The 23,788-nt window shown below is 26.2% G+C and overlaps 1 protein-coding gene across 1 annotated transcript; it reads right to left on the reverse strand.

Annotated features, from left to right (window-relative positions):
* Positions 1-872: 872 nt before the first annotated feature.
* On the reverse strand, positions 873-15,638 carry Prm (Paramyosin). The gene is made up of 18 exons (XM_089224209.1): positions 15,383-15,638; positions 14,918-14,974; positions 11,061-11,147; positions 10,823-10,989; positions 9,776-9,854; positions 9,594-9,713; positions 9,401-9,526; positions 9,138-9,334; positions 8,935-9,067; positions 8,655-8,871; positions 8,453-8,580; positions 8,275-8,387; positions 2,825-3,020; positions 2,385-2,513; positions 2,130-2,294; positions 1,842-2,048; positions 1,566-1,766; positions 873-1,472 (listed from the first exon to the last, which is right to left on the reverse strand). Exons 1-18 carry the CDS (start codon positions 15,491-15,493, stop codon positions 1,266-1,268), a joined length of 2,640 nt encoding a protein of 879 aa, XP_089080335.1. The 5' UTR covers positions 15,494-15,638; the 3' UTR covers positions 873-1,265.
* Positions 15,639-23,788: the final 8,150 nt, after the last annotated feature.

Below are 23,788 nucleotides of genomic sequence, written 5' to 3' on the forward strand. Positions count from 1 at the left end.
AGATTTGTGCCTTGTGGTATAAACAAGAAATAGCTTAAAATTAATACAAATGCTTTGAAAATATCATTGAGTGCTTATATAACATATAGATTATGTAAAAGTTTAATACTTGGTACTAACCTAGTAAAACTAAAACATATGACAAAAATCATGAGCATTATATGGATGATAAATTATTTAAGAAATATACCTATGTCGGGACATTTCCTAAGAAAAATATTGATATTTAAAAAAAATTATAATACATAAACAGGTTATTCAACATAAATAAACGTTTTTTACATCAAACATGTCTAAAAATTATATTTACAAATTGGCTTTTTTTTAATTTTTCCAAAAAATAAACTATTAAAACTGGATTTTATAGTTATGATTAGTTTACATTTTTACTGAAATAAACTAGTACGGTTCTAAAATCAGCTTACTACCAAATACTTAAGCCCCCCCCCCCCCACACAATATTTTTTCATGATCACCGTATACCTATGCATAGGTGCGTTTACTATTTGATATAATAAGGTACTTCATCGGTAAACTTAAAACCAATATACCTATATATACATATATAATACTTACCGTAAGTTGTACCAATGGCCAAAGATTCCTAAGAATAAAAATAATATGAAAAGCGGAAGACAGATCATACAGTCTATCGAGTTAAAAAAAAAACAATTCTAAACAAAATTGAAGATACCAACGCCATTTTTTTCAATATTTTGTAAGCGTCACGGTGTATTTGTTAAATATTATAAATATGAATCTAAGAAATAATTATACCTTCTTGTACAGAAATGAAACTTACAAGTTGCAGTACAGGAGTACAGGTAGAGGAAGTACGTATTGTAAAATATAAATAAATTAATCATTTAAAATTATTTTATTAATTTGTTTTATTGATGTAGACATATGAAATACGTATTATATTGAATGAAATTCATAAATAACCAAAATTAGGTCTACCGATCGTAATGATATTTTCCAGCTTGTCCAACTTAAAGATTGTGATGTACATATATTAAAAGCATTTATTTCATTGTATTACATTTATTTTATTTTATTTGTTGGTGAATTTTTCGTGTTTAGTTAAAGTAGGTACTTTTGAGAATATACTAAACACTGAACGTTTAAGAAAGTATTTTTCAAAGAGTTGAAAAAGCTAAAATGATTTGCGTCACGTGGAATATGTGTAGCCTATTTCGGTCGATTATTAAAAAAAAAATAAATGTTACATTAATAAAAACAGAAAATCAATGTTATTAAACGAATTAATATTGTTCTGAAGACGTAGTTGTAGCTCTTGATTCTTGCACAACATACACTTGCGAGCCTGGGTGTGAGGTTGTCACGAAGCTCCTGTGCTTAGCGCGGATCAAAGACAGATTGCTTTCTGCTGCGTCGGCTCTGTCTTCAGCTGCTTCTAATTCTCTTTGGAATCGTCTCACTCGAGTTACACTCTGGGTGCTCATACCTTCCTGTAGATATTTAATCAAACCATATTTTAGTTATGAAATAATAATAATTTACTGGTAATTTATTACATGCACGTGTATTTAACTATTTCAAACCTGTTCTTGTAATTGTCTCTTGTAAATGTTGACCTTCTGGTTGACTTTGTCTAGAGCTTCTTGTAAGAGTTGCACATTCTTGTGATCTTCTTCGCTTTGTATGACCAGCTCCTTGAGAGAACGTTCCTTCTTGCGCAGAATCTTAACACTCTCGGCGTGACGACGTTTTTCTTCATCGATTTCTAATTCCAAGTCACGAATCTGTTTAAAAAAGTAATTTCCCAAGTGAGTAAAATATTAAATTGTTGATTAAGTTATCGTAATTTGTTTACTCACTCTGGCTTCTAATTTGCCAATAATGCGTTTACCACCCACAATAGCGTTGGCTTCGACTTCTTCAAGACGAACAGAAATATTCTTGACTTCGATTTCCAATGATTTCTTAATTGCTTCGATCTTAATCACTCTCTCTTGTTCTTCGTGCAATACTTCTACAGTGTGTTTCAATTCAATTTGCACCCTTTGGTAACGTTCATCTGATATCTTTACAATAATGTTTAAAAATCAATTATATATAATATTATAATAAATATTGATTCAACTTTAAGAAAAGTAAAAACTCACTCTCAACTCCTTAGATACTTCTTCGTAGTCTGATACCAATTGATGTAGTTCTTGTTCAATCTTAGCTCTGGATGACGACAAGTTAACGTTGATGGTAGTCAATTCATTTACACGGCTCTGTGATTCTTCATACATAAGTTCAATGGCTCGTTTGTTACGCAATGTCTTAAAATAAATATGAATTAAAGCTTTTTAGACATTGGTTCTACAAATTCTGTTGAAAATTGTTGACTATGTTATATGTTCTATACTTACAGCGTCGTAGTTTCCGCGGAGTTCTTCCATTTCTCCAGTAAGAGATTGGATCTTGCGCTGAGCAATGGCCAATTGATCCAATGTAACAGCCAATTGGCGTTGACCTTCGTCGTAGTGAGCTTGCAATTCCTATTTAATAATACAAATAATAACTAATAAAAGAATTTCAAATTGAATAACTATCTGACATTAAACTATATAGATACTGCCTAATTTCAGCGCAAATTATAAACATTATTTTCGATTATAGGTACAATTTTATAAATTACATATCCCTAATCTTATTTTGGTGAAAATTACAAACTCCCGGTTTGAGTGAGTACCTACTTTTTATTGTAATTAATTAATAATAATAGGTAATTATTACAATATCTCGTCAGTGAAGACAATAGGGAAAATTAAGTATCTTTATATAGTTTTTATTTTAAAATCAATTTTACCGTCAAGTGGAGAGATTGCTTTTTGATAGTTTTTTGTAGCTCAATGTTATTTTTGTTGGCAACATCTAATGACATTTCCAATTCAGTTATCTGAATATGCAACTTCTTCTTGATTCTCGTCACTTCCGTCTTCAATTTCGTTTCGGCTTCAACTACTCGAGCATTCAGTTGTTCAATTTCAATGCTTGTTTGCTTGCTAAAAATAAATATTCATACAAATCATTAATAAAATCAAAAAAAAATTATACAACAAAAAAGTCAATTATTTTTATTTTTGAATTAATACCTTCCATCTTCAAAATAATTAGAACTTTTAGTCTCGAACTTCCGGAGTTCATTAGAGATTTCATGTAGAGGTTGTAGCATTTTGGTCTCATCCAAAGAGTTATATGTATGGGTTAGATCAAAAATTGTTTTTTTTTTAATTTTCATTTCACCTCTGTAGTTTTCTTTTGTCGATACTTTTGAGGATATTAAATCTTCAGCAATATTTTTGTGTGCATTACGCAGCAATGTAGCTTCGATGCTTTTAGCCGACCTACCCCGGAAGTTCTTGGACATTTTTTTACGAAGATTGAACACGAATACAACGTTTATCTAGGAATGGCTTTCGTTCACTACCGATCGTCAATAATCACTGATTTATTTTTATGATTGCTGGGCAATGTCTATCGGGTGTATTTATAAAACAAATCGAAGGTCTTCAATCTGAGCCAATTTTGATTTACACGAAATAAGCTTCTATTTAGCTTTATTTTTTTTCCATACAGACGTCATTGGCATGTTGAACGTTCTTTCACAATATAATTCCATTAAAAACATTTAAAGAAGCTTTCTTAGTTCATTCTTCCTAGTTTAATGCTACCTATCTACATTTAGTGATTATTTTTAGTGCCTATACATGTTGTTTTCAGTTTTTAAATGTGGATGGGATAAATTTAAGTTTTATTTAATATAGGTACTATAAGTACTACAGTATAATACATAATTCAAAATATAATAAGGAGTTTTTCGCTGATAAATTTAATTTAAATGTGGTAGTTTAATTACCTCATCCTCTTTTTAATAGGATTATTGTTTTTTTTTTTATAATAATAATACAATATATACTAGAACATTATGGAAAAATTGAATAAATATGATAGTGTAAAACAGTTAAAACAAATATTTCACAATACTGATAAATAGGTCAAAGTCATTTAAAGACAATTAATTACTTTTGAGCCAAATATTATAATGCTAATAAAATAATAACCAATAAACAAAACTTTTTTTTATGTTTGTATACTATTTCATATTTGATACTTAAGATGAGAATAGTTGATATAATTGCGTGTGTTCACGCCAAATAATATTCTCATAAATTCAATAATTTAGTACTTTAGTACTTATATTTAAAATTTAAATAAAGAAAACAGCATAATTTTACCACATTAAATAGGTAAACGTTCATTTGAAAAATTGCTATTAAGTGTGTTCTAACAAAACACTAAGTTTAAAAAACGCACCACATAAAAATCTGTTATATTTTCACTTGAACTAGTGTTGTCGTAAAATATTGTATATCACAGTATGTCAGTATCACATTCTTATTTTTTCATACCAAAATTAATATTATAGCTTTAAAAGTATTGAACATTTATACATACTATACTATAGGGATTGAGGAATTGGATTTTAATTAAAACTAAAACTAAATAGTGAATAATAAACCTAATCTTTAAAGAGTCTAATAAGATTTTATTTTTTGATGGTATCATTTTTCTATATTTAGTATACCTAACGTTAGTGATTAGATATAATTTATGAATTTTTTTTTCTTTATTTGAAATAAACAATCTGTACCCCAATTTATGTAATAATTACCTTTAAAAACTCTTCATAAATTTAACTTCATAATATCATAATATATTTTGTAAGCAATTATTTATATGATTCGGGTTTGATAATTTCGTTGTGTTAAGAGTTTATGAGTTTTAAGTACATAATAATATATTTTTGAAGCAATACCACTAAACAATACGCTTCTTTTTCTATTCAATACATTTTCTATTCTCAATTAAAATAATATCATAGACGACAAATAACTAAATTTCTAACGCCTTTTTTATCCTTTCATGCATTTGATTTTAGAATTTAGATACATGTATTAAACAATGTATTAAAAATTATACAAATTTATGAGTCATATTATAATTTTGGAAGTTATTCAATTATTTGAATTAGTGCCAAATTGTTTTTTTGATGAGATGAAAGTAGGTCAATGTTTTATTAATAGGTATACCTACTACCTATCCTTATATATAATAGGTATGTAATACCTATTTAATATTATATTTAATAATAATTATAAATTTTATAATAGCGGAAAATTGGTACTATACATTTAAAAAAGTAATTACACCTATATATTATATATTACCGTACTTATGTGGTGGTTATTTTATAATTGTATTACAATATTTAGAGTAGGTACTATAGGTTTATTGGCTAAACCTGATGCATAATTTATTTGGTTGACATAAGACATGATTAGTATTATTATCAATTAACAAACATAAAAGCCTAATTGAAAAAATAATAGCTACCTACCTATGTCCCTTCTACCAATATTGGATGTGATGGTAGTCAGGGGATATTTTCGCAGTTGAAACATCCCCGTAATAATAAAAAAATGTATTTACTAGGAACCGATAAGATTAAGATTTCTCCAAAATATGATTTCTTATGGTTTTATTGCGTAAATACAAATTCAGTGGTAGATCTCACATTCTCACCACAATAGCAGGCAGGGATTGAAATAGAAATCAGGTAATATAGAAAAAGTTTTAATTATTAGTTACCGGTCCTGTCGTTAGCAGTAACTATTTACTAGTACTATATTCAAATTCAATAATACGCGCGGGTTACCAATCAAGCGATATGGGGGTTCACACTTGCACCGTGTTTTGTCGTTGTCATCGTGTTGTGTTTCTAATGATTGTGCGCCTTTGTCTATGCGTTTTTTATGTGTATACCAAAGTGCGATATCATTGATATAAATGTTGTACCTAATCATAACATTTTTTTTTTAGTTATCAATTTTCTGCACATAATTGTAACCACTGCACGGTTACAAGTTGAGTATAATATTCGACTTTACGGTATCGTGTGATATTAAAACGATAAGCTATATGGTGTAATTTGATTTACCACGCGGTTCAACCAATCAGAGAAAATTTATTTACACAACACGACATTACATGACACGGTGTAGTGTGAGCTCCCTATAATCGATTCACGAAATTTCGGTTTCGGTAACCGATTGAATACCGGTTTTCTAAAAAATTGTATTACACATTTACACCTATATAGTTCGATTTAAGAATAGTTTTATGAAGTTATTAATTATTAAACTGTTATATATAGTAGCTACGGCCTTATAATAATTTATGTAGCCAAAATAAATTAAACATAGTATTAAAGTTCATATGTAACGATAGTTGGTATTCGATATTTATAAATTATAAATATCGGTAATTGACAAGATTTCCAAGCTTTGGATATTCGGTTCTTAACTGCAGGGTAGCACATATTGTTAGGTTTTACGTTTTGTGTTATAACTGAAAAATCCTCTCAGTAACCGAAAATCGGGAGTAAAAATATGTTTAAAACTTAGATAGGTAATATATTAAACTTGTTCCCGACTTCAACGATTTTAGGTTCCCGAAATTCCGGAAAATTATCCTGGATTACCCGAATTCAAGTCTTGCCAGTAAGTGCAAAATATATATTTTTTATATTAGTTGAAATATTTATAGGTATACCGACATAATTCAATAATATTTTTTCATATTTTATTTTTAACGTTGTAATAACATACATTCTAATAATCTGATTAAAAAAAGTATGCATTAATTGACAATAATAATAATTTATTAGTAGGTATAGAATAAAATTTGAAGACTTTTTCATAATTGCTTACCTTATTAATATATGTATTCTATAGAATATTATTTACCTAGTCATGGGCTGTGTGATTATGAGTTACTGCGTATATACACTTTAAATGTTGATCTATGAGAAGTTATTTAAAAATGTATAAACATATTATATTATGAATTATGATACATCATAGTATGCAAGTATTTAATATCAAATCTTATTATGAAAATTATGGGGGGGGGGTCACAAATTCTTACCTAATCTATACGATTTTCTATTATCTGTTGGGTGATTAGAGGCAATTTGATTATTTAAATAATTAATAAAAATATATAAAAAGTATACGTTTAGATTGTCTGGAATGTAGACTACTGTAAATTGAAACTTTACTTTTAATTATTTTCATTCCAAAGTGAAGTAATATTAAGTATATTTTTACTGTTCGATTTATGATAAAATGTCGTGGTATTCTGGTATTTTGATATTATACTATTATACATATTTATACACTCAGTATTTTGATAGGACATAACTAATAAAATGTTAAATTCTCCAATATTAGAGCAATTAGGTCTAGGTGTACAAATCTCAATTATATATCTGTAATATTGTACATAATTTAACTTCTGATAATTTTTGGAATGATACAATAGATTCAAATATTTTATATAAGTACTAATTTAATATTTAGATTTATTTTATTACCTATATATGAATAAAGGAAATTAATGTGTGTGTAAGTGAATCCACAGCTAAGTATGTAACATTCATGGATTTCCTAACACCCTTTGGGTTTTTCCAACATTGGTATAGGGTTGTCGTTGATGATATAAAATAAAATAATTGTTATAATTTTAGACCTCTATTTTATGTTTGGTCAAAACCACCCAAATTATTGTGTTAAAAATATGTGTAGGTTACAATATTTAAGAACTTATACAGATAAGATAAGTTCCCGGGTATTATTTAATTTGTCACTAACACCATGCACGATCAGCAAGTATTATATATTCAATATTCATATATAACATCGCTATATTACAACCTATTTATTTATATTATTTGTATGATTGTCTATCCATTTTTTTATTGCTAAATTACCCATCAAATTAATGTTGAAATTATTTATTTTTAGTTTATTTGGTAATCTATTGTTCTTATAATTTATTCATTCATCTTTCTTAATTTATACTAAAAGTTGAATATTGATAATTGATATTATATATTATGATATACTTTATAGTTGTGTAGTCATAATGATTAATTATAAGTCTAGCCATAACTATATAGGTATTTATTTTATTATTATTATAAATATTATAAAACTATGATTTTCTATTAAATATTTTATTATGATTGCTATTATAATTTATTTTTATTTTTATTAAGAACTTTCAGTATAAAACTATTATAGTTCAACAATTACAGAAATACTATTATAGTTATTTTCATAGAACCAAAAGTCTAGGTTGTAAGATATTTAATTTATTTAAATTTATTTAATGTATAAGTCCAAAAAAACTTACCGAATAGATTCAATTTCTTCATCTTTTTCAGCCAAACGTTTTTCAGCTTCGTGTCTGAATTGAGTAAGTTCAGCAGATAATCGGAAAGCTCTACCTTCCTCAGCTTTTCTTCCCTATATACCAACATAAAATATTTGTATTTAAAACCCACTTTTCAATATTTAAATATAATACATACAGCTTCAGCTTCTTTATAAGCAGCGCTAAGTTCATCACGTTCATTCTCCAACCGTCTGAGTTCCAATTCTAATTCATGCAATCTTCTGTTGTATTCAGCAATAGTGTTCTTAGCATCGTGCAAATCGTCTGAATTAAATTTTAGTTTTAAAATTAATTATAATTTAATTTAAATATCTTGTAAAAATGAAATAATTATATACCAGCCAATTTCTTATTTTCACGAGTAAGTTGATCTTTTTGTTCTCTGGTTTTGTCCAATTCATGGGTCAATCTTTGGATTTCATTTTGTTTGTTTCTCAAGTCCCGCTGTCCTTGTTCAAACAATGCAGTTGTTTCATCAAGGCGAGTCTTCAAGTCGATATTGACTCTTTCTAAATGTTCAACTCGTTTTTGTAAATCTCTTGCAGTGTTGTTAGCCTAAGTACACATTATGTTATTACTTTATTCAAATTAAATATTTAAGCATTCAAATTTAAAAACCTTTTCCAAATCAATAATAAGAACTTCAACTTCACTTTGGAGCCTAGACTTTTGTTTTTCCAAGTTGTTGACCTTAACCAAAAGTGTTTCGATGTGTTCCTCCTGTTCTTGGATACGTGCGGAGTATTTACGACTAAAAAAATTGTATTACAAAAAAGCTTTATTTATTATTATTTATCAATATTTGTTGTCATTTTAATTACCGTAGCTCTTCAACTTCCTCGGCCCTAGCGCTTGCTTCAGAGTCATATTTCGACTTCCATGCTAGAGACTCGCCATTAGCCTTTATTAATTGTCTTTCAAGGTCTAAGCGAGCTTCAGATTCTTCTTCCAATTGAACTCTTACTGATTCTAATTCAACTTCTACTGAATGTAAGTTGGATTCTAAAAGTGATCGTCTCTGTAATATTATTAGAATGAGTACATTTATTAAGATATTATTTGAATATTATAAATTTGCTTATACTCTTTCATCGTCTTCTAATCTTCTGCGAGCGTCTTCTAATTGTCCAGCAATTTGAGACTTAAGATATGTAGAGTTCTCAATTGATACTTTTAAATCTTGAACTTCTTTAACTAATTCAATATTTTCCTAAAATTATAATATGTATTATACATTTTTGTTATTATAAAAAAAGTGTTTGATAATATGTTCTAACACTTGACAAACGGCTCTTAATCGAAGTGATTTCTGTAACAGATCTTGTAATTTCTTCAATACGAATGTTAAGTTCATGAATAGTGATCTCTAGTTTTTCAATTGTCTTAATCGAAGTGTACTGAAAAAATAAAGAATAATGATATATGATCGATTATTTTAATTTTAATTTTTGATTTTTACTTTATCCTTGTTAGCGTTTTCAAGTTGTGCCAAAAGTTCGTAAACTTCTTGTTGAAATTTAGCCTTTTCTTTTTCGGTCCTGGAAAAAGATATATTTATATAATATGCAAAAAGAAAAAAGCGGGTAAGTTGTGTATGTCGCTCTGCTGTACAGTAGGTTACAAGTGCATGGGTTACTGTAATGGATGGAATTAAATTTGAATCCAATGATATTATATCATTGTATATACAAAAAACGATTCTGAGCAAAGACGGTTTATCTGTCTAGGATATATTATAGATTATTAAAAATTTTCAAATCTTAGATTTAAAAAGACAATTTTTTATGAATTTTTAGTTTGAAATAATTTGCGAATTTTCGTGATTTTTACATATGTTGTCAAAATTCAATCTTTGAATGCTTGTAAAAAAAAAAAAATTGTGACTAAGCATTTCTTTTATTTTTCAATTTTTATTGTAAAAATATATTATGAGCCTTGTATTAAATTTTCAAATCTTAGATATAAAAAGAAAATTTTTTATGAATTTCTAGCTTAAAATAATTTCTGTATTTTCGTGATTTTTACATAATATGTTGTCAAAACTCAAACTTTGAATGCTTAAAAAAAAAATCGTGACTATGAATTTCTTTTATTTCTCAATTGCTATTGTAATAATATGTTAATAGCAATTTTATTAACATTCGGTGAAAATTTCATGTATCAATGGTCATTCGTTTTAAAGTTACATCAAAAACCAAAATCGATTTTGTCGAAAAATGAGTGTGCGTAAAATTTCCCGTTTTTCTCTTAATTTTTAGTTTGTTTTTCTCAATTATTTAGAAAAGTATTAAGAATTTTTTACTTTTGACCCCCCAAAGTACCAACTAGATTCACTTTCTGATCGAACGAGGTACTGAAGTCAAAAATCGAAGCATTTTTACTGCCCCAAAACGTGATGACAGACACAAAAAAAAAAAAAAAAAAACACACACATCATGGTAAAATCAATACATTCATCGCTCCGCTCAGAATCTAAAATTTGTTGCACATTGTTGGGTTTTTTTACCTAGCTTTGGCTTTGGCAAGTTGATCCAGCTGTTCTTGGAAGTCAGCGACTACCTCTTGATGCTTTTTACGTAAAAGATGAGCTGTCTCTTCAGATTCAATATGGACATCTTCCAATAGCTTACGGAGCTTAGTAAGTTCTGTGTCACGTTTCTTATTGATTTCAAACTGTTTATTCAAAAATAATAAATGTTAAAAAAAACATAGATATTTTATTCTCATAAAATTTGATAAATTACTTGACTTTCGGCTCCACCTTCAGCTTCTTCCAAACGTTCACTGAGAGATATTAATTGCACACTCACATCAGCCTTTTCTCTTTCAATCTGAATAATAGTAATTCATAGTTAATTAATATTAATAAATTATATTATAATTATATAACATATTGTAATTGGTATTGTATTGAATTGATAATACCGTTAAACTTTTAGTAGGCTGTTATCATAAAAGATTTGTTTGGTTGGAATACTTGGTTTTCATTTCTAATATACTTCAGGTAGGTACTCGCCAAAATTCAAAAATAAACATTTAAGTTAGGTTACGTGAATCAAACGTGTCGATTGACACATGTCAATGAAACCAGGCTAAATTCCGTTTATAAAAATATAACTGGATGGTCAGCTTAGTGGTCGTTCACACTTCATTCGTCCCGTTCAGCATAGCATCACTTTCTTTATACTTATTTTTAGAGTACCTTTCCAAAGCTATGTGCCAAAGAAATTTAACTTGCAACGAATAAAAAAAAGGAATAGTAATTTTGGAAATCGTTTAAACATAATAATAATATTTATGAGTTATTATGTTTACTGCACATATTTTGTTATTAAATTATATAACACTTGAAAATTTGATTGCGTGTGAAAAATATACATAATAAATATGCATATTATTGAGAAATTAAAAATAAATACTACATAATATTATCTATAAAATTATGACCAATTTTACAGATAGTTTTATATTCTACGTCTTATATGTAGGTTTAAGTAAAATTGTCCGTTAAAAATAATATTTGCTAAACAAATTACTTAGAATATTATTTTTTACATCACCATCGTCTACAAAAATATAGTACCTATATAAAAAGTTAATCATTAATTTCCTTTTTAATTTAACGCTTTGATGTTAAAATTTTTTTAGGACACTTATTATAAGATTAGTTTTAGTTTTATAAGTTTATAGTTCATTTTGTATTTTAAAATTCAAAATTTTGAATAAATTCCATTAATAATATGTGTCAATATGTTTATCAAATGTAACTAAAATAATGTATATAATAACGATTTCAATGAAATCACTTATATACATAGTAATTACTAATTATTATTATGGTATATTATATGGTCTATCTGCAAAAATCACGAGCCTATTATAATGATTAGACATTTTATTTTATATATTAAGTGAAGAAACAAATTAATTAATATGTGTAGGTCTATATTTTTTAGAAGATTTATTAATATAGAATAGATATTAGATACACAAAGCACAGAGTAGAGCAGCCTTACTCTAAATAAGTAGTAGAGTGAAAGAATTTGAATAAAAATATTCAAATATTATTTGAGGAATCAAATACGAAATTTAAATACTTAAGTTCTTGGAAAAGTTATTTTAAATACTTTCTCAAAGTAACTGTATTTAAAATAAAATGCCTTTTTTTAGTTTATAAATGTTCTGTTTTAATTTTAACTACTTAAAGTAAAAAATCACTTAAAATACTTTGACAAAGAAAACATATGAGTAGGTATTTGATAGTTTGACTAAATGATATGATGAATTATGTTCAAGAAAATATTTAAGTTAACGTAAGTAAAACACTTAAAAATGAAAACCCGATCTAGTAGATTTTTAAGGCAAAGATTTATAAAAATATTGTAAGTACCTATTTAAAAGTATCTATTAATATTTTTTAAAGAATTTGAACCTGTATTAAATTTTTTTTTACTGAGTATTTTATACGTATATTTTGAATATTTTCAAAATTATTATCTATATCTATACTTGAATACTTTTAAATTAAATGTTCTACAAAACTAGAGTATAGAATAGGTTTTTATTGTTCAAGTCAAAAATATCTGCAATTTACTATAACTATTATTTATAATAATCAATTGATTGCAGTTAAATGAAACATGCATATATAAATATGTTATTGTACCCACAGTAACGGTACTTAAAAATTATATTCAATCTTATAAAAATTTAAAGTAAATAAAGAGGATTCCTTATTGTCGAAATAATGAAATTTTATAGATATTTAGCAAAGAAAATGATACTGTTAGAAATCAAATAAACACATCGATTAACTATACTTTAATCAACAATATTTTAATTAGTTAATAATAAGAATTATAGAATTTTACTTGAAAGATTTGCAAATGTTTTTTTTAAAATTATTTAAAGGATATTATTATAACTGACGATAAAGGCCCGAAGAAAATATTTTTGCAATGACTAAACTTATTTTAGTTAAATGTCTTAAAGTTATAAATAATAGCAATTAATACAATATTATCCTACCTATATAATATTATAAAAAATGTTTTTATTTATTTTATATTATTAAAAATAGAGTAGGTACCTATAAGTTATAATTATGATAAAAAGCATTTTTTAAAGTGTAATTTTATTAATGTTATAACTTTTAAGTTTATTTATTGCGATTTAAATAAGTATTATTTATAAATATACTAACTACTATAATACCTACTTATTCTAGTAAAAATGTTTCATAGCTCATTCGAGTTTTGTGATTATGGCTTATGTTTGTATCACTAAATGCTTAATATATAAAAAATATATATTTATAATTATATGCATGGAAAATTGGTTTTTGATTATTTTATTTTGTCATATAATAATTTAGTATTAGATAAGTATAATGTTTATAAAATTTTTTAAAACGTTTAAGTACTCAATAATAATTTATTATTTTATTGATTATTGAATAATGTATCATATAAAGTAGACAGTAGTCTCCGCTTATTCTGGACAAATCGAGAAGAGTGGTTTTGGTATAAATCAAGTAGAATAAAGCGATATCTGGATCAAGCGGCCGATTTATTGATTGATGTGTATATATCGTCCGTTGTCCGTTTCTTGCGGTGGTCCAGAATGTTGGATTAAAGTTCACAATGATCAATGTTTATCAACTAATCCTTGGATTATAATCCAATTAATATTACAAATATTTTTTAGATAACGTACCTACATAGATATGGTTTAAAATTAGGCATATTAAATATCGATTGAAATAATAATATTTTTGAAAATTACTATACTTAAAAATATTAATTAGATTTATAATTAGATTATTTTTCTTTTTTTTTAGAATCGTGCATAAAGCAATATTTAGGCATTTCACGGTGGCTTGAGCTATATTATGTAATTACTGTTGCCAGAATTCGTCGATCTGTTAATATTTCTCAGCATTTTTATACTTGGTCATTTGCCATGGAAAACGGTGGGAAAATAGATCTGAACTGTCTCATAATTCTGGCAACTATAAAGAAAAGTACTTCTTCGCCCTGCCACCGTTAACTATGGTAATTAAGCTGTCCTGCTGTTATTTATAACACAGTGTTGACTTATTTAGAGGAATGCAAGCATTTTACTCTCAGATTTACATATATTTTTGGATCCAATTACGATTGGTAACTATACACAATCGAAACTAAATGTTCCTGAATAATTGTAAATAATCATGAAAATTATAAAATTTGAAAAACTTAAATTTACAGAAAATGCAAAAGTTGACAACAAATATACCAATTATTTTTTTTATAAAAACTATATAATTTATTTTTTGTATAAAATTGTCTTTTGAGTTTAAGACAATTTATAAGTAGTAGATCTTAAAATCATTTCAAAAACTTTAATATTTTAGTAATAATATTATGGTATACATTTTTAGTTAAATCATTTTATACTAGTGATCATTTAAGAGCTGTATACAAAAAAATATTATCTTTAATTTAAGTATTACAAACTGTAATTTAACATAATCTGATTGATAACAAACATTAAAGTAATGTCTTTGCGATGGTTAAATAGCAAATTACACTGTTCTGTTGATGTCAAAATATGTACTTACGCGTTGTCGGAGTTCGCGTTCCGATTCTAAGTCTTCTTGCAGAAGTCTGATCTTATCCTAAAGGGAAAAACAAACGCAGGATTTGGTTAATCAAATCAAAACATTCAGTATATTTAATTGTTTATTATATTGTAAGGGCTTAGGAGGGTGGGCGGCGTCACACCGTGCTTCCTTCAGACTGTCAAGAAGAAGAAACCTCTCTCCACCTACCTCTAAAAAGCTATTAATCTCTATTCCGCGTTTCTCAAATCTGTGAATAAAACATTTAATAGTCTCAATTGACCAATATGTACAACATTCGTTCTTCTTCTGGCAGCTGAAGATGATTAATATATACCTGGAAAATGTGATGTATTCTATTTTTATGGTACCTAAACATGGTGATTTTTGATTTTGGAAAATTGTGATTGGATATTTCATAACTCTATAATAGTTTAGTATATACATTTTTTAAATTTCACTTACTTCAAGTCGAGATAAAGCGCTTAGGTCGTGAGAATAGTCAATATTTATGTCAGCATTTCCGCCTCCTACAGATCGGTAACTGTATGACTTGGTTGTCTTAGATGAAGACATGTCTGCACTATTTAAAACGAACTTATTTTTTTCAGTATCACTTTGAAATCGCACTTAAGGTAGAAACCAGAAAAATGTGACTATTTTTAGATTATCGAAGCGCTGAGGACGGACCGAGCTGAGCTGTCGTACTTAACTGAAGGCTGTGCGTCTGACTAGTACTAGCCCCCGTTTAAACGCCCACTCACAAGCTACTCCCTCCACATAATTATTGTTTACTTCGAGGGCTGGAGAGTAACGAACTTGAACATTTGAGGTCGGCGCTTTGTGTCCTTGAAAGGCATAGTTAAAATTGTATTGGCATTTAACTACTGAAAAAGAATCAATCATGTTTATATTTACTAATTATTGTATTGGATATTATTTATACTAATTTTTAAATAGTAATCTATAATACACTTTTAAACTATTTTTATCATAAATTATTTTATTTTTTATTGAAATTTCAGACAATTAGCATTATAAAAATAGTTATCATCACTTTACGCTACATAACATATTTCACATAGGTACATCTGTATTCTTGAGTCACACGCAGTCAACTATTATCCATAAAAATATTTCATATTAAACGTTTTATAACAAAAAAGGGTATAAAGTGTGACATTTCATTAAGACAAGATTATAAAGGATAAAAATTAAATCTGTGAAATGAAATTTCTATGTAGATATTACATAATATTTTTATTTTTTTTTTTATTTTATTGAATTATTGAATTTCATTCTAAATAAATTAGTAATTGTAACATATTAGAATTAAATTATTCCTTTTAGGAAAATAAGAGAAATTTTGTGGTTGGATTATTGAGTTATTATATATATTATTTTCTTGATACGTATTTTTTCATCTGTATTACATTTATAATCTATAAGCCATATTTATATAACAGATTCTAAATACATTTATATTTAAATAAATAAAAAAAAAACCATATTGAAAGTTTGATTTATTTAAATGCATTATAAACAGTGTACATGTTCTTTAGATAATGTTTTATTTAATAAATACATTTTGAAATAACAGACCTTAGGCTATAGGCAAAAATAGAGGGGGGCTGGGTGATTAGTTTCCTCTAGAATTGCTATAGCCCCCCACCAAAAAAAAAAAAAATATTAAGATTTTACAACCTAATAAACACGTGGATGATGTTAACAACGGGTAAATTGGTGAGAAATGCCTGATAAGAATTGGTACTAAATAATATATTAGCCCTTCCAAAATAAATTTTAAACACTATTTGCACCTATGCCTTAGGCGTATAACTATTAACTATATTAGAAACATGTATTTTCCAATGTAAGTTTCAGTCAAAAATTAAATCTAAATATTTTACTCTTGTTACTCTAATTATTTGTTGGCAATTATTGGAGATTGACAATACGTAATCCGTATCACTAGAGTGAAAAACAATAATACCATCTATTGGTGTATAAACATTTGTTATAAATAATGTAACGAGTATACTCTTCTTATATTTAAATTTAACGTCAGTTTTTGTTCAGATGATCTACTGTTAAGTAATAGTTAGGTACTTTATTTAATTGAACAGTTGCTTTATATCTAAAATTTTTCCAGATAATATAGTGAACTTATCTTATAGTATTTAAATATAAAAAAACACCCATTGACCCATTGATTAAGATTAAAACGTATTGATTTGATTGGTAACTGGAGTGATCGATTCTATAATAGAAAGCAATGCAATTTAAATAATAAATCCTGTAGTAAAAAAAAAATATTTAATTTAGATTTAGCTTATTAAAATAAAACGATTTATTTATTTTTTTGGAAAAATTAACATTTTATAAATTTATTTTAACCAACAATTGTTAATTAATAATATTCATATATATCAGTATTGATTTGTCAAAGGAACTATTGACTTTACTGGAACATTTTTGAGACAATTCTCATAAACAATATTAATACGTTTTATGGAGCAATTACATTAAAAATAAAACATTTATGTGTCATTTACTACATTACTATATTTACTATTTAGTGAAGTTTTGAAAATTATAAAGATTTTTTATAATATTCTATTGTTTTTTTACGTCCATATTGTTTTAATCCTTTTTTACTATAAGAAAAAATTCTATTTGAACGGTCAACCATTCAGCAATAGAGATTTTTATGTTTTAAATAGGTAATTAGTTTAAATAAAATCATAAAGTTTTTTTTTAATAACAGTTTTAAGGTTATTATTTATTTTAGGTTTATGTTTAAGTTTAACATGTACCTAATCAGTAAGCATCCATTTAAAAACTAGTAAATGTATCTATTTTTTTAAACATATAGTGTGTCTATTATTTTCTAAATTGCATTAATATAAGAGTAAGTTTCTTAAAATATTTAACTATTGTCCAGTTAAATATAATATAAAAGCGTCTTAGACATTGTAGAAGGTCGACCTACTTTTTATGATTTATTATGAAGTCTTTTTTTTTAATATGCTATGTTTTAGTTCTTCATCAACAATTTGAGATTCAGAAAATTACATAGTTAATGACAGGGAAACTGTTACTTCTAAAAAAATATTTATTATAAGAAATTATATTATTATTGACTATAAAAACTAAGTATAACTCTTTTCAAGATGACACAGTATAACAATTTAGAGTGCCATGTGAGGTTTAGCTATTTTAGAGGTAGATTTAATATTATTAACTTTAGAACGATCATAATTTATATTATATTAAAAATTAAATGATTCCTAACTTAGTCAAATCCATTTTATATTTTTAGTGCTAATATTTTAAAGTTACCTGATTAGATTATATAAGTGTAATTTATAAGATTTTATGTATACAGAGTGTTGTGATTGTCCTTAATTAACTACCCGATAACTATACGGCCATGCTGGTTGTGTTTTAATGTAAATTATTGTAATTTTGTTTACTAAAATATAGTATAATTTTATTCTCTGGTGTAAATGCTGGTGTGTATAATAGTTGTGTATTACGTACTTTAAATTTTAAAAGCTACAACATTATATGAACATTTTATGAAAATTAGCAGTTCATTTTTTAAAATAATTTTAATGTATTTGTAACAAGTCCAATAGATTGGATATCTTAAACGTTTAAGTACCATGTTTATTATTTTACTCCAAACGAAATGAGCAAAAAAACAACTTAAATGTGACTCACAATTCATAATATTAATTTTTAATAATATTAATATAACATATTTTATTTATAATGAAATTTCAGTTAGAAAATGTATTTTATTCATTAGTAGACCTCATATTTAAAATTTTAAAAAATACCAAAGCATTATTAAATATAAATATTAAAATTAATTATTGATAATTTTTATAAGACTATGTTTACTTATACTATTGTTTTAAAAATAAAGGTATATTCTATAAATTTTTATGTTGCTCAAATAATTTCAATGACGTTTTGCTGATTAGTAATTTATTAAAATATAAAATATAACCCATTCAAATTACAAATTAGGTTTCACTAGCGTTGGCTTACTGGAGATGAAAATAAAAGTTTTATCATATTGTGTTTTTTTAGAATTATTACAGGATAAACATAATATTTCAACTACATGAAAAAAAAGAACAAAATCGATACGACTGTTAAAAATAAACGGTATAATCATAACGAATTCCTGAAATATTGTACGGGTCCACTACACACGGCAGCACAGTATTGTCATCTCTAGAAATAGAACGGAGTGGGGCGTAAAGGGCCTAATCTGGCTCGGTGGGCCCCGTAGGCGTTGAAATATTCACTGAAACGGCGTACAACGGTCGGGTAATAACACGGGACATTAGTATATTTATACATTTTGTTCGATTTTTATAAGGTATCAGTGTCTGCTTAGAAATCACACAAGATGCAGTTGTTATTGATATTTACGTGGTATAAATGAGTAGAATGAGTATATACTATACATATATAATATGATAACTCTACCGAGTACATAAATTTGAATAACGTGTGATATATGTATATTGAACGTATATTTTAGTATATTCAATTTAATAACTACCTATATGGGTTAGTTAGGTATAATTTTTTTTTTACTAGAAATATACATATTTTTTTCGTTTGTTTAAAAAAAAAATAATTTACTTAGGTATTTTATCTTGGATCGGATTTAAAAAGCTACCGTATTTCCCCTGGAGTAGCGCCAGAATATAGGTGTTATGGGACCCATTAGAATAGAGTGGGGTAGGGGTTTTCTGAGTCAACTGGGTGGTGTCTATAAAAGGTTCGACGTAACACGAACCCAACCGAGTGGTTCGTAACAAAATTATTTCGGGAACTTAGAACGTCCGTCTTCCCCTTCTATAATCTGTATAGTAACAGTCGATGCTCTGGAGAGTGGTCATGTCTCAACAAGCCCATTTGGCAAATCAAATGTTTTTTTTTTCTTAAAACAACAACTTGCGTGCAGAATAGAATATAATATTATATGTTGACTTAAGATACTTTTTTTTCAATTTTTATTTATTATTTTTATATTTTTACTATAATGTATTTTATGTGTTTTTTGTAAATAACATGTTTAATTATTTACTTGTATAAAAATTAAATAATACAAATAATAAATGAATTTAGGTTTTTAAATTAGTTATTAACATAAACATTATATATGCAATACATTTTATAAAAGTACATATACAATACAATACAATATTTTATGTGTATGTAAATAATGTATACCTATAATAATTCTTCCTAAACTTTTTATTTGAATTAAGCTTCGGCAACTATGGCCATTGGCAACAATGGGTTTAACTCTAAATTATTTACAATAAGTTACATATTAAATTCTATTAATAAGGTTAGACTTAGTAATAAAGGTTATTATTTGTCTTATATTGTCTGGGTGGAGGGCTTCTGACAAGATGTTTGAGATGCCTGCTTCCCGTCTATCCATTTCGTATGAGAGGCATTCAGTTATGATGTGCTTGATTGTGAGCAGTGTGCCACAGCTTGTACAAATGGGGGATCTTCCCTCTTCATCAGATGTTGATGAGTTAACGATGAGTGCCCAATTCGCATTCTCTTGATTGCTGTTTCTATTTTTCTTGATATGTTCGGTGGAGAGGGCCATGCTAGGGTGGTGTGTTTGATTTCATTGAGTTTTGTAGATCCTAGTATCCAGTAATGTACATTAATACAGTCAATTTACCTGGATAGTTGGTAGTCGGTACATTATTAGTGATGTATTATTGTTTTAAATTTTTACGCAACGATTGTCGAATTAAGTATCATATAAAATGTTCTGAGTTTATTTAGAACCAGAAAATTATATCTATGGGGGACTTTAAGTGCAAATGCTAGAGCGTGGATTTATATGCATTCAAAATCAATCAAATATGCGCTAAAAAAATCTTAAATATGCATAAATATATGCATTAAAATGTTAAAATATGCATGGAAAATAAAAAAATATGCATAAAAAATTCATTTTTGGAACATTTAATTTATTAATACAATATATTATAAAAAAAAATTATGGAACAATACTAACAACACTTTTCTTTATTTTTTCCACTTTCACTATTTTCAGGTAGCTTTAATCTATATATAAAAAAAGGAATCAATTTATATCAAAAATGTCTCCTAAAATAAATGTACTTACCTATATTTTGATATTTTGATATTAATCGAAACAATCGAAATTATAAAAATATAATTTTTTTTCTTCTTATATTGTCATTGAAAATAGTATAAATTTAGAAAATTTCCAAAAAAAACAAAAAAAAATATCGAAATATGCATGAAAAGATAAAATATGCAATTAAAATTGTAAAATAAGCCCTTAAAATAGAAAAATGACGAAATATGCAAAAATATGCACTAACAAAGTTTCATTTTTTAAAATCGTTATGTCATGAAACAAATTTTGTGCTCACTTAGCATATCATGCGATCAACCAGAATAAATATGCAAATGCATACAAATCCTCGCTCTAGCTATCACCAATAAGTGTTATAAAGTTACGGGTTTGAAAACGTCAGGCCAAGTGATTCTCTTAAATGTCTGATACATTATGAAAATGATAGGTATTGTAGTAAGTGAACAATAAACAGTGTACCCACTGTAAACAAAGTGTGATGAGTTATTAATACTTTTTATATAAGTACCTACCCCCGTAACCTGTGTACTATCAATAATTTATGTTATTTCTGATATCATATTTGTAAATTTCAAAAAATTAAAAATTAAAAATAATTACTAATTTTTCTTTTTTAAGATATATAGATAATACTGTATGATGTATAGCTAAATAATATATTATACCTACATGATATTATTAACGTATAAGTCTAAAAAATTATATTTATGAAATTGATAATGTTAAATTTCAAAGTTTTGCACTCAATTCATATAATAACATCATCTTTAACATACAAAATATTTTTTCGCTATAAGGGTTAATATGTTTGTTTAATCTAAACCAATGACCTACTTTCATGACTTCATGTGTGTAAACCACGTATAACTTTTTGTTGTTTATTTTTTATTCTTTTATTTTTATTCGATTGCGTCTAACATCATTCATATAGTTACACCCAACATTGAACAGCATGTAATATACATGACTTATTTGATCTATTTTAAGATTTTTATAAAGAATCAGCATTCTAGCATAACGAAAAAATGTAATTATTTTTAAGCATAAAATAATATTTTAAACTATATAATATGTCATAATTGTTTTATTACTTATATTTTTAAGTAAAATATTTTAAGCATAACATTTTAAAATTGTAATCAAAATTACATAAAGAAAGCTTAAGAACGGGTCATTTAAAAATGTATTTATATTTGAATATTTATTACGTTGGTTTTTATTTGAAACTTTGTAAGTGGTTTAATGTTATTCAAAACTCGTAATTCAAAACTCACACTGGTATTTATAATATTTATGTATATTTAAGATTCTGAGTGGGATGATGCATATGAAAGTATTGATTTTACTATGTTTTTTTGTGCATGTGTAATGTTTATATAATATTTATGATAAAAAGTTGATTCAATTCATTTAACTTTGATGCTGATGGTGTCTGTAGCAAAATGAATATCGTTTTTTTTGGAGGTCAGAATATTTGTATTTTTTGTGTAACTATAGATCAGTGTGCAGTGTTTCTGAATGTGGGTGGATTTTAAAAAGAAAAGTATAAAATAGATATATTAATGATTAAATAATATTATATAGGTACCTATTTATAATAATTTTGTAAGTAGGTATATAAAAATTGTTTACATCATTACTATAAAACACAAATCATTGTTGTAATACATTTACAAATACAATTGTACTATATCATTATTCATTATAATAGATTGTATTATATTTACAAAAAAACAATTTTTATTTTTTAGAAATGAAAATCGGTTTTTTTTAAGTAAAATTTCTTTCTTGAGGAATGGTTGGCAAAAAAATTGTAAAGAAAAATGAAGGCAGAAAAAATGAAACGCAACGATTGTTGTAACCAGTGACAATTGTTACACCTTTGTTGTTTTTATACAAATATATAATTTATATTTTTATAATTTTACATTTATAATTCACTTATAATTTCACGGGCTCCAGCCGCCAATACTTATGAAAGAAGTTGTACTTCTCCAGAGAGTAACGGTGGGTTCACACACTCTCGTGTATTTAAAAAAAAAATGTTTTCCATAAATATCGATAAAAACAACTTATGCTAAAATTTGTACGAAATTCGATACATAATTAAATTAAGAATTACGATTTTAGTTATTTTGTTTTAATTAAAAAAATATTTTCGTGTTTATTTTAAACTTTAATATGTATAATATATTTTATATACATATCTAATGGCATTTAAAAAAATTTAGATTCATTTTATGCTATTGCTTATTATTAAAGTTTTTACTTTATACCTACTGTATGAATAAAATAAATTACTATAATAATTAATATGTACTTATACAATATACATATATGATATATCTCAAAAAAAGCTGACAGACTGTCTCCGCTCAGAATCTTTTTTTGTATGCAATGATTTATTATTGAAATCTAATTTAAGTTTTAACACATATATTACAGTGACATATTCAATGACAACTTACACTACTTCCACCAGACTCACATTACAAAAGTTGTAGGTAAAGCGGTTACCTACTTTCTAATAAATTAGTTTAAAAAACAAAATTTGGTTATTATTAATTGTATATGAAGATATATAGGTAGTACACTAGTACCTATAGGTATAGTTGTATAGTTTATATAGTTTGGAATACTATGCAGGTTTTAATTTGACTACCTAATTAACGAATATTTAAAAAATCAAT

The sequence above is a fragment of the Diuraphis noxia genome, unplaced genomic scaffold (assembly GCF_037042655.1).
Source record: "Diuraphis noxia isolate RWA-SAM2 unplaced genomic scaffold, SU_Dnox_SAM2 contig0003, whole genome shotgun sequence".
Classification (NCBI taxonomy): domain Eukaryota; kingdom Metazoa; phylum Arthropoda; class Insecta; order Hemiptera; family Aphididae; genus Diuraphis; species Diuraphis noxia.

Excerpts from the sequence above, each read along its gene's own strand:
- Prm (XM_089224209.1), bottom strand. The coding sequence starts at position 15,493 with ATGTCTTCATCTAAGACAACCAAGTCATACAGTTACCGATCTGTAGGA. Across the intron at positions 9,855-10,822 it reads CTTGCCAAAGCCAAAGCTAG|GACCGAAAAAGAAAAGGCTA; the intron begins GTAAAAAAACCC and ends ATCTTTTTCCAG. Across the intron at positions 8,872-8,934 it reads TTATTATTGATTTGGAAAAG|GCTAACAACACTGCAAGAGA; the intron begins GTTTTTAAATTT and ends ATGTGTACTTAG.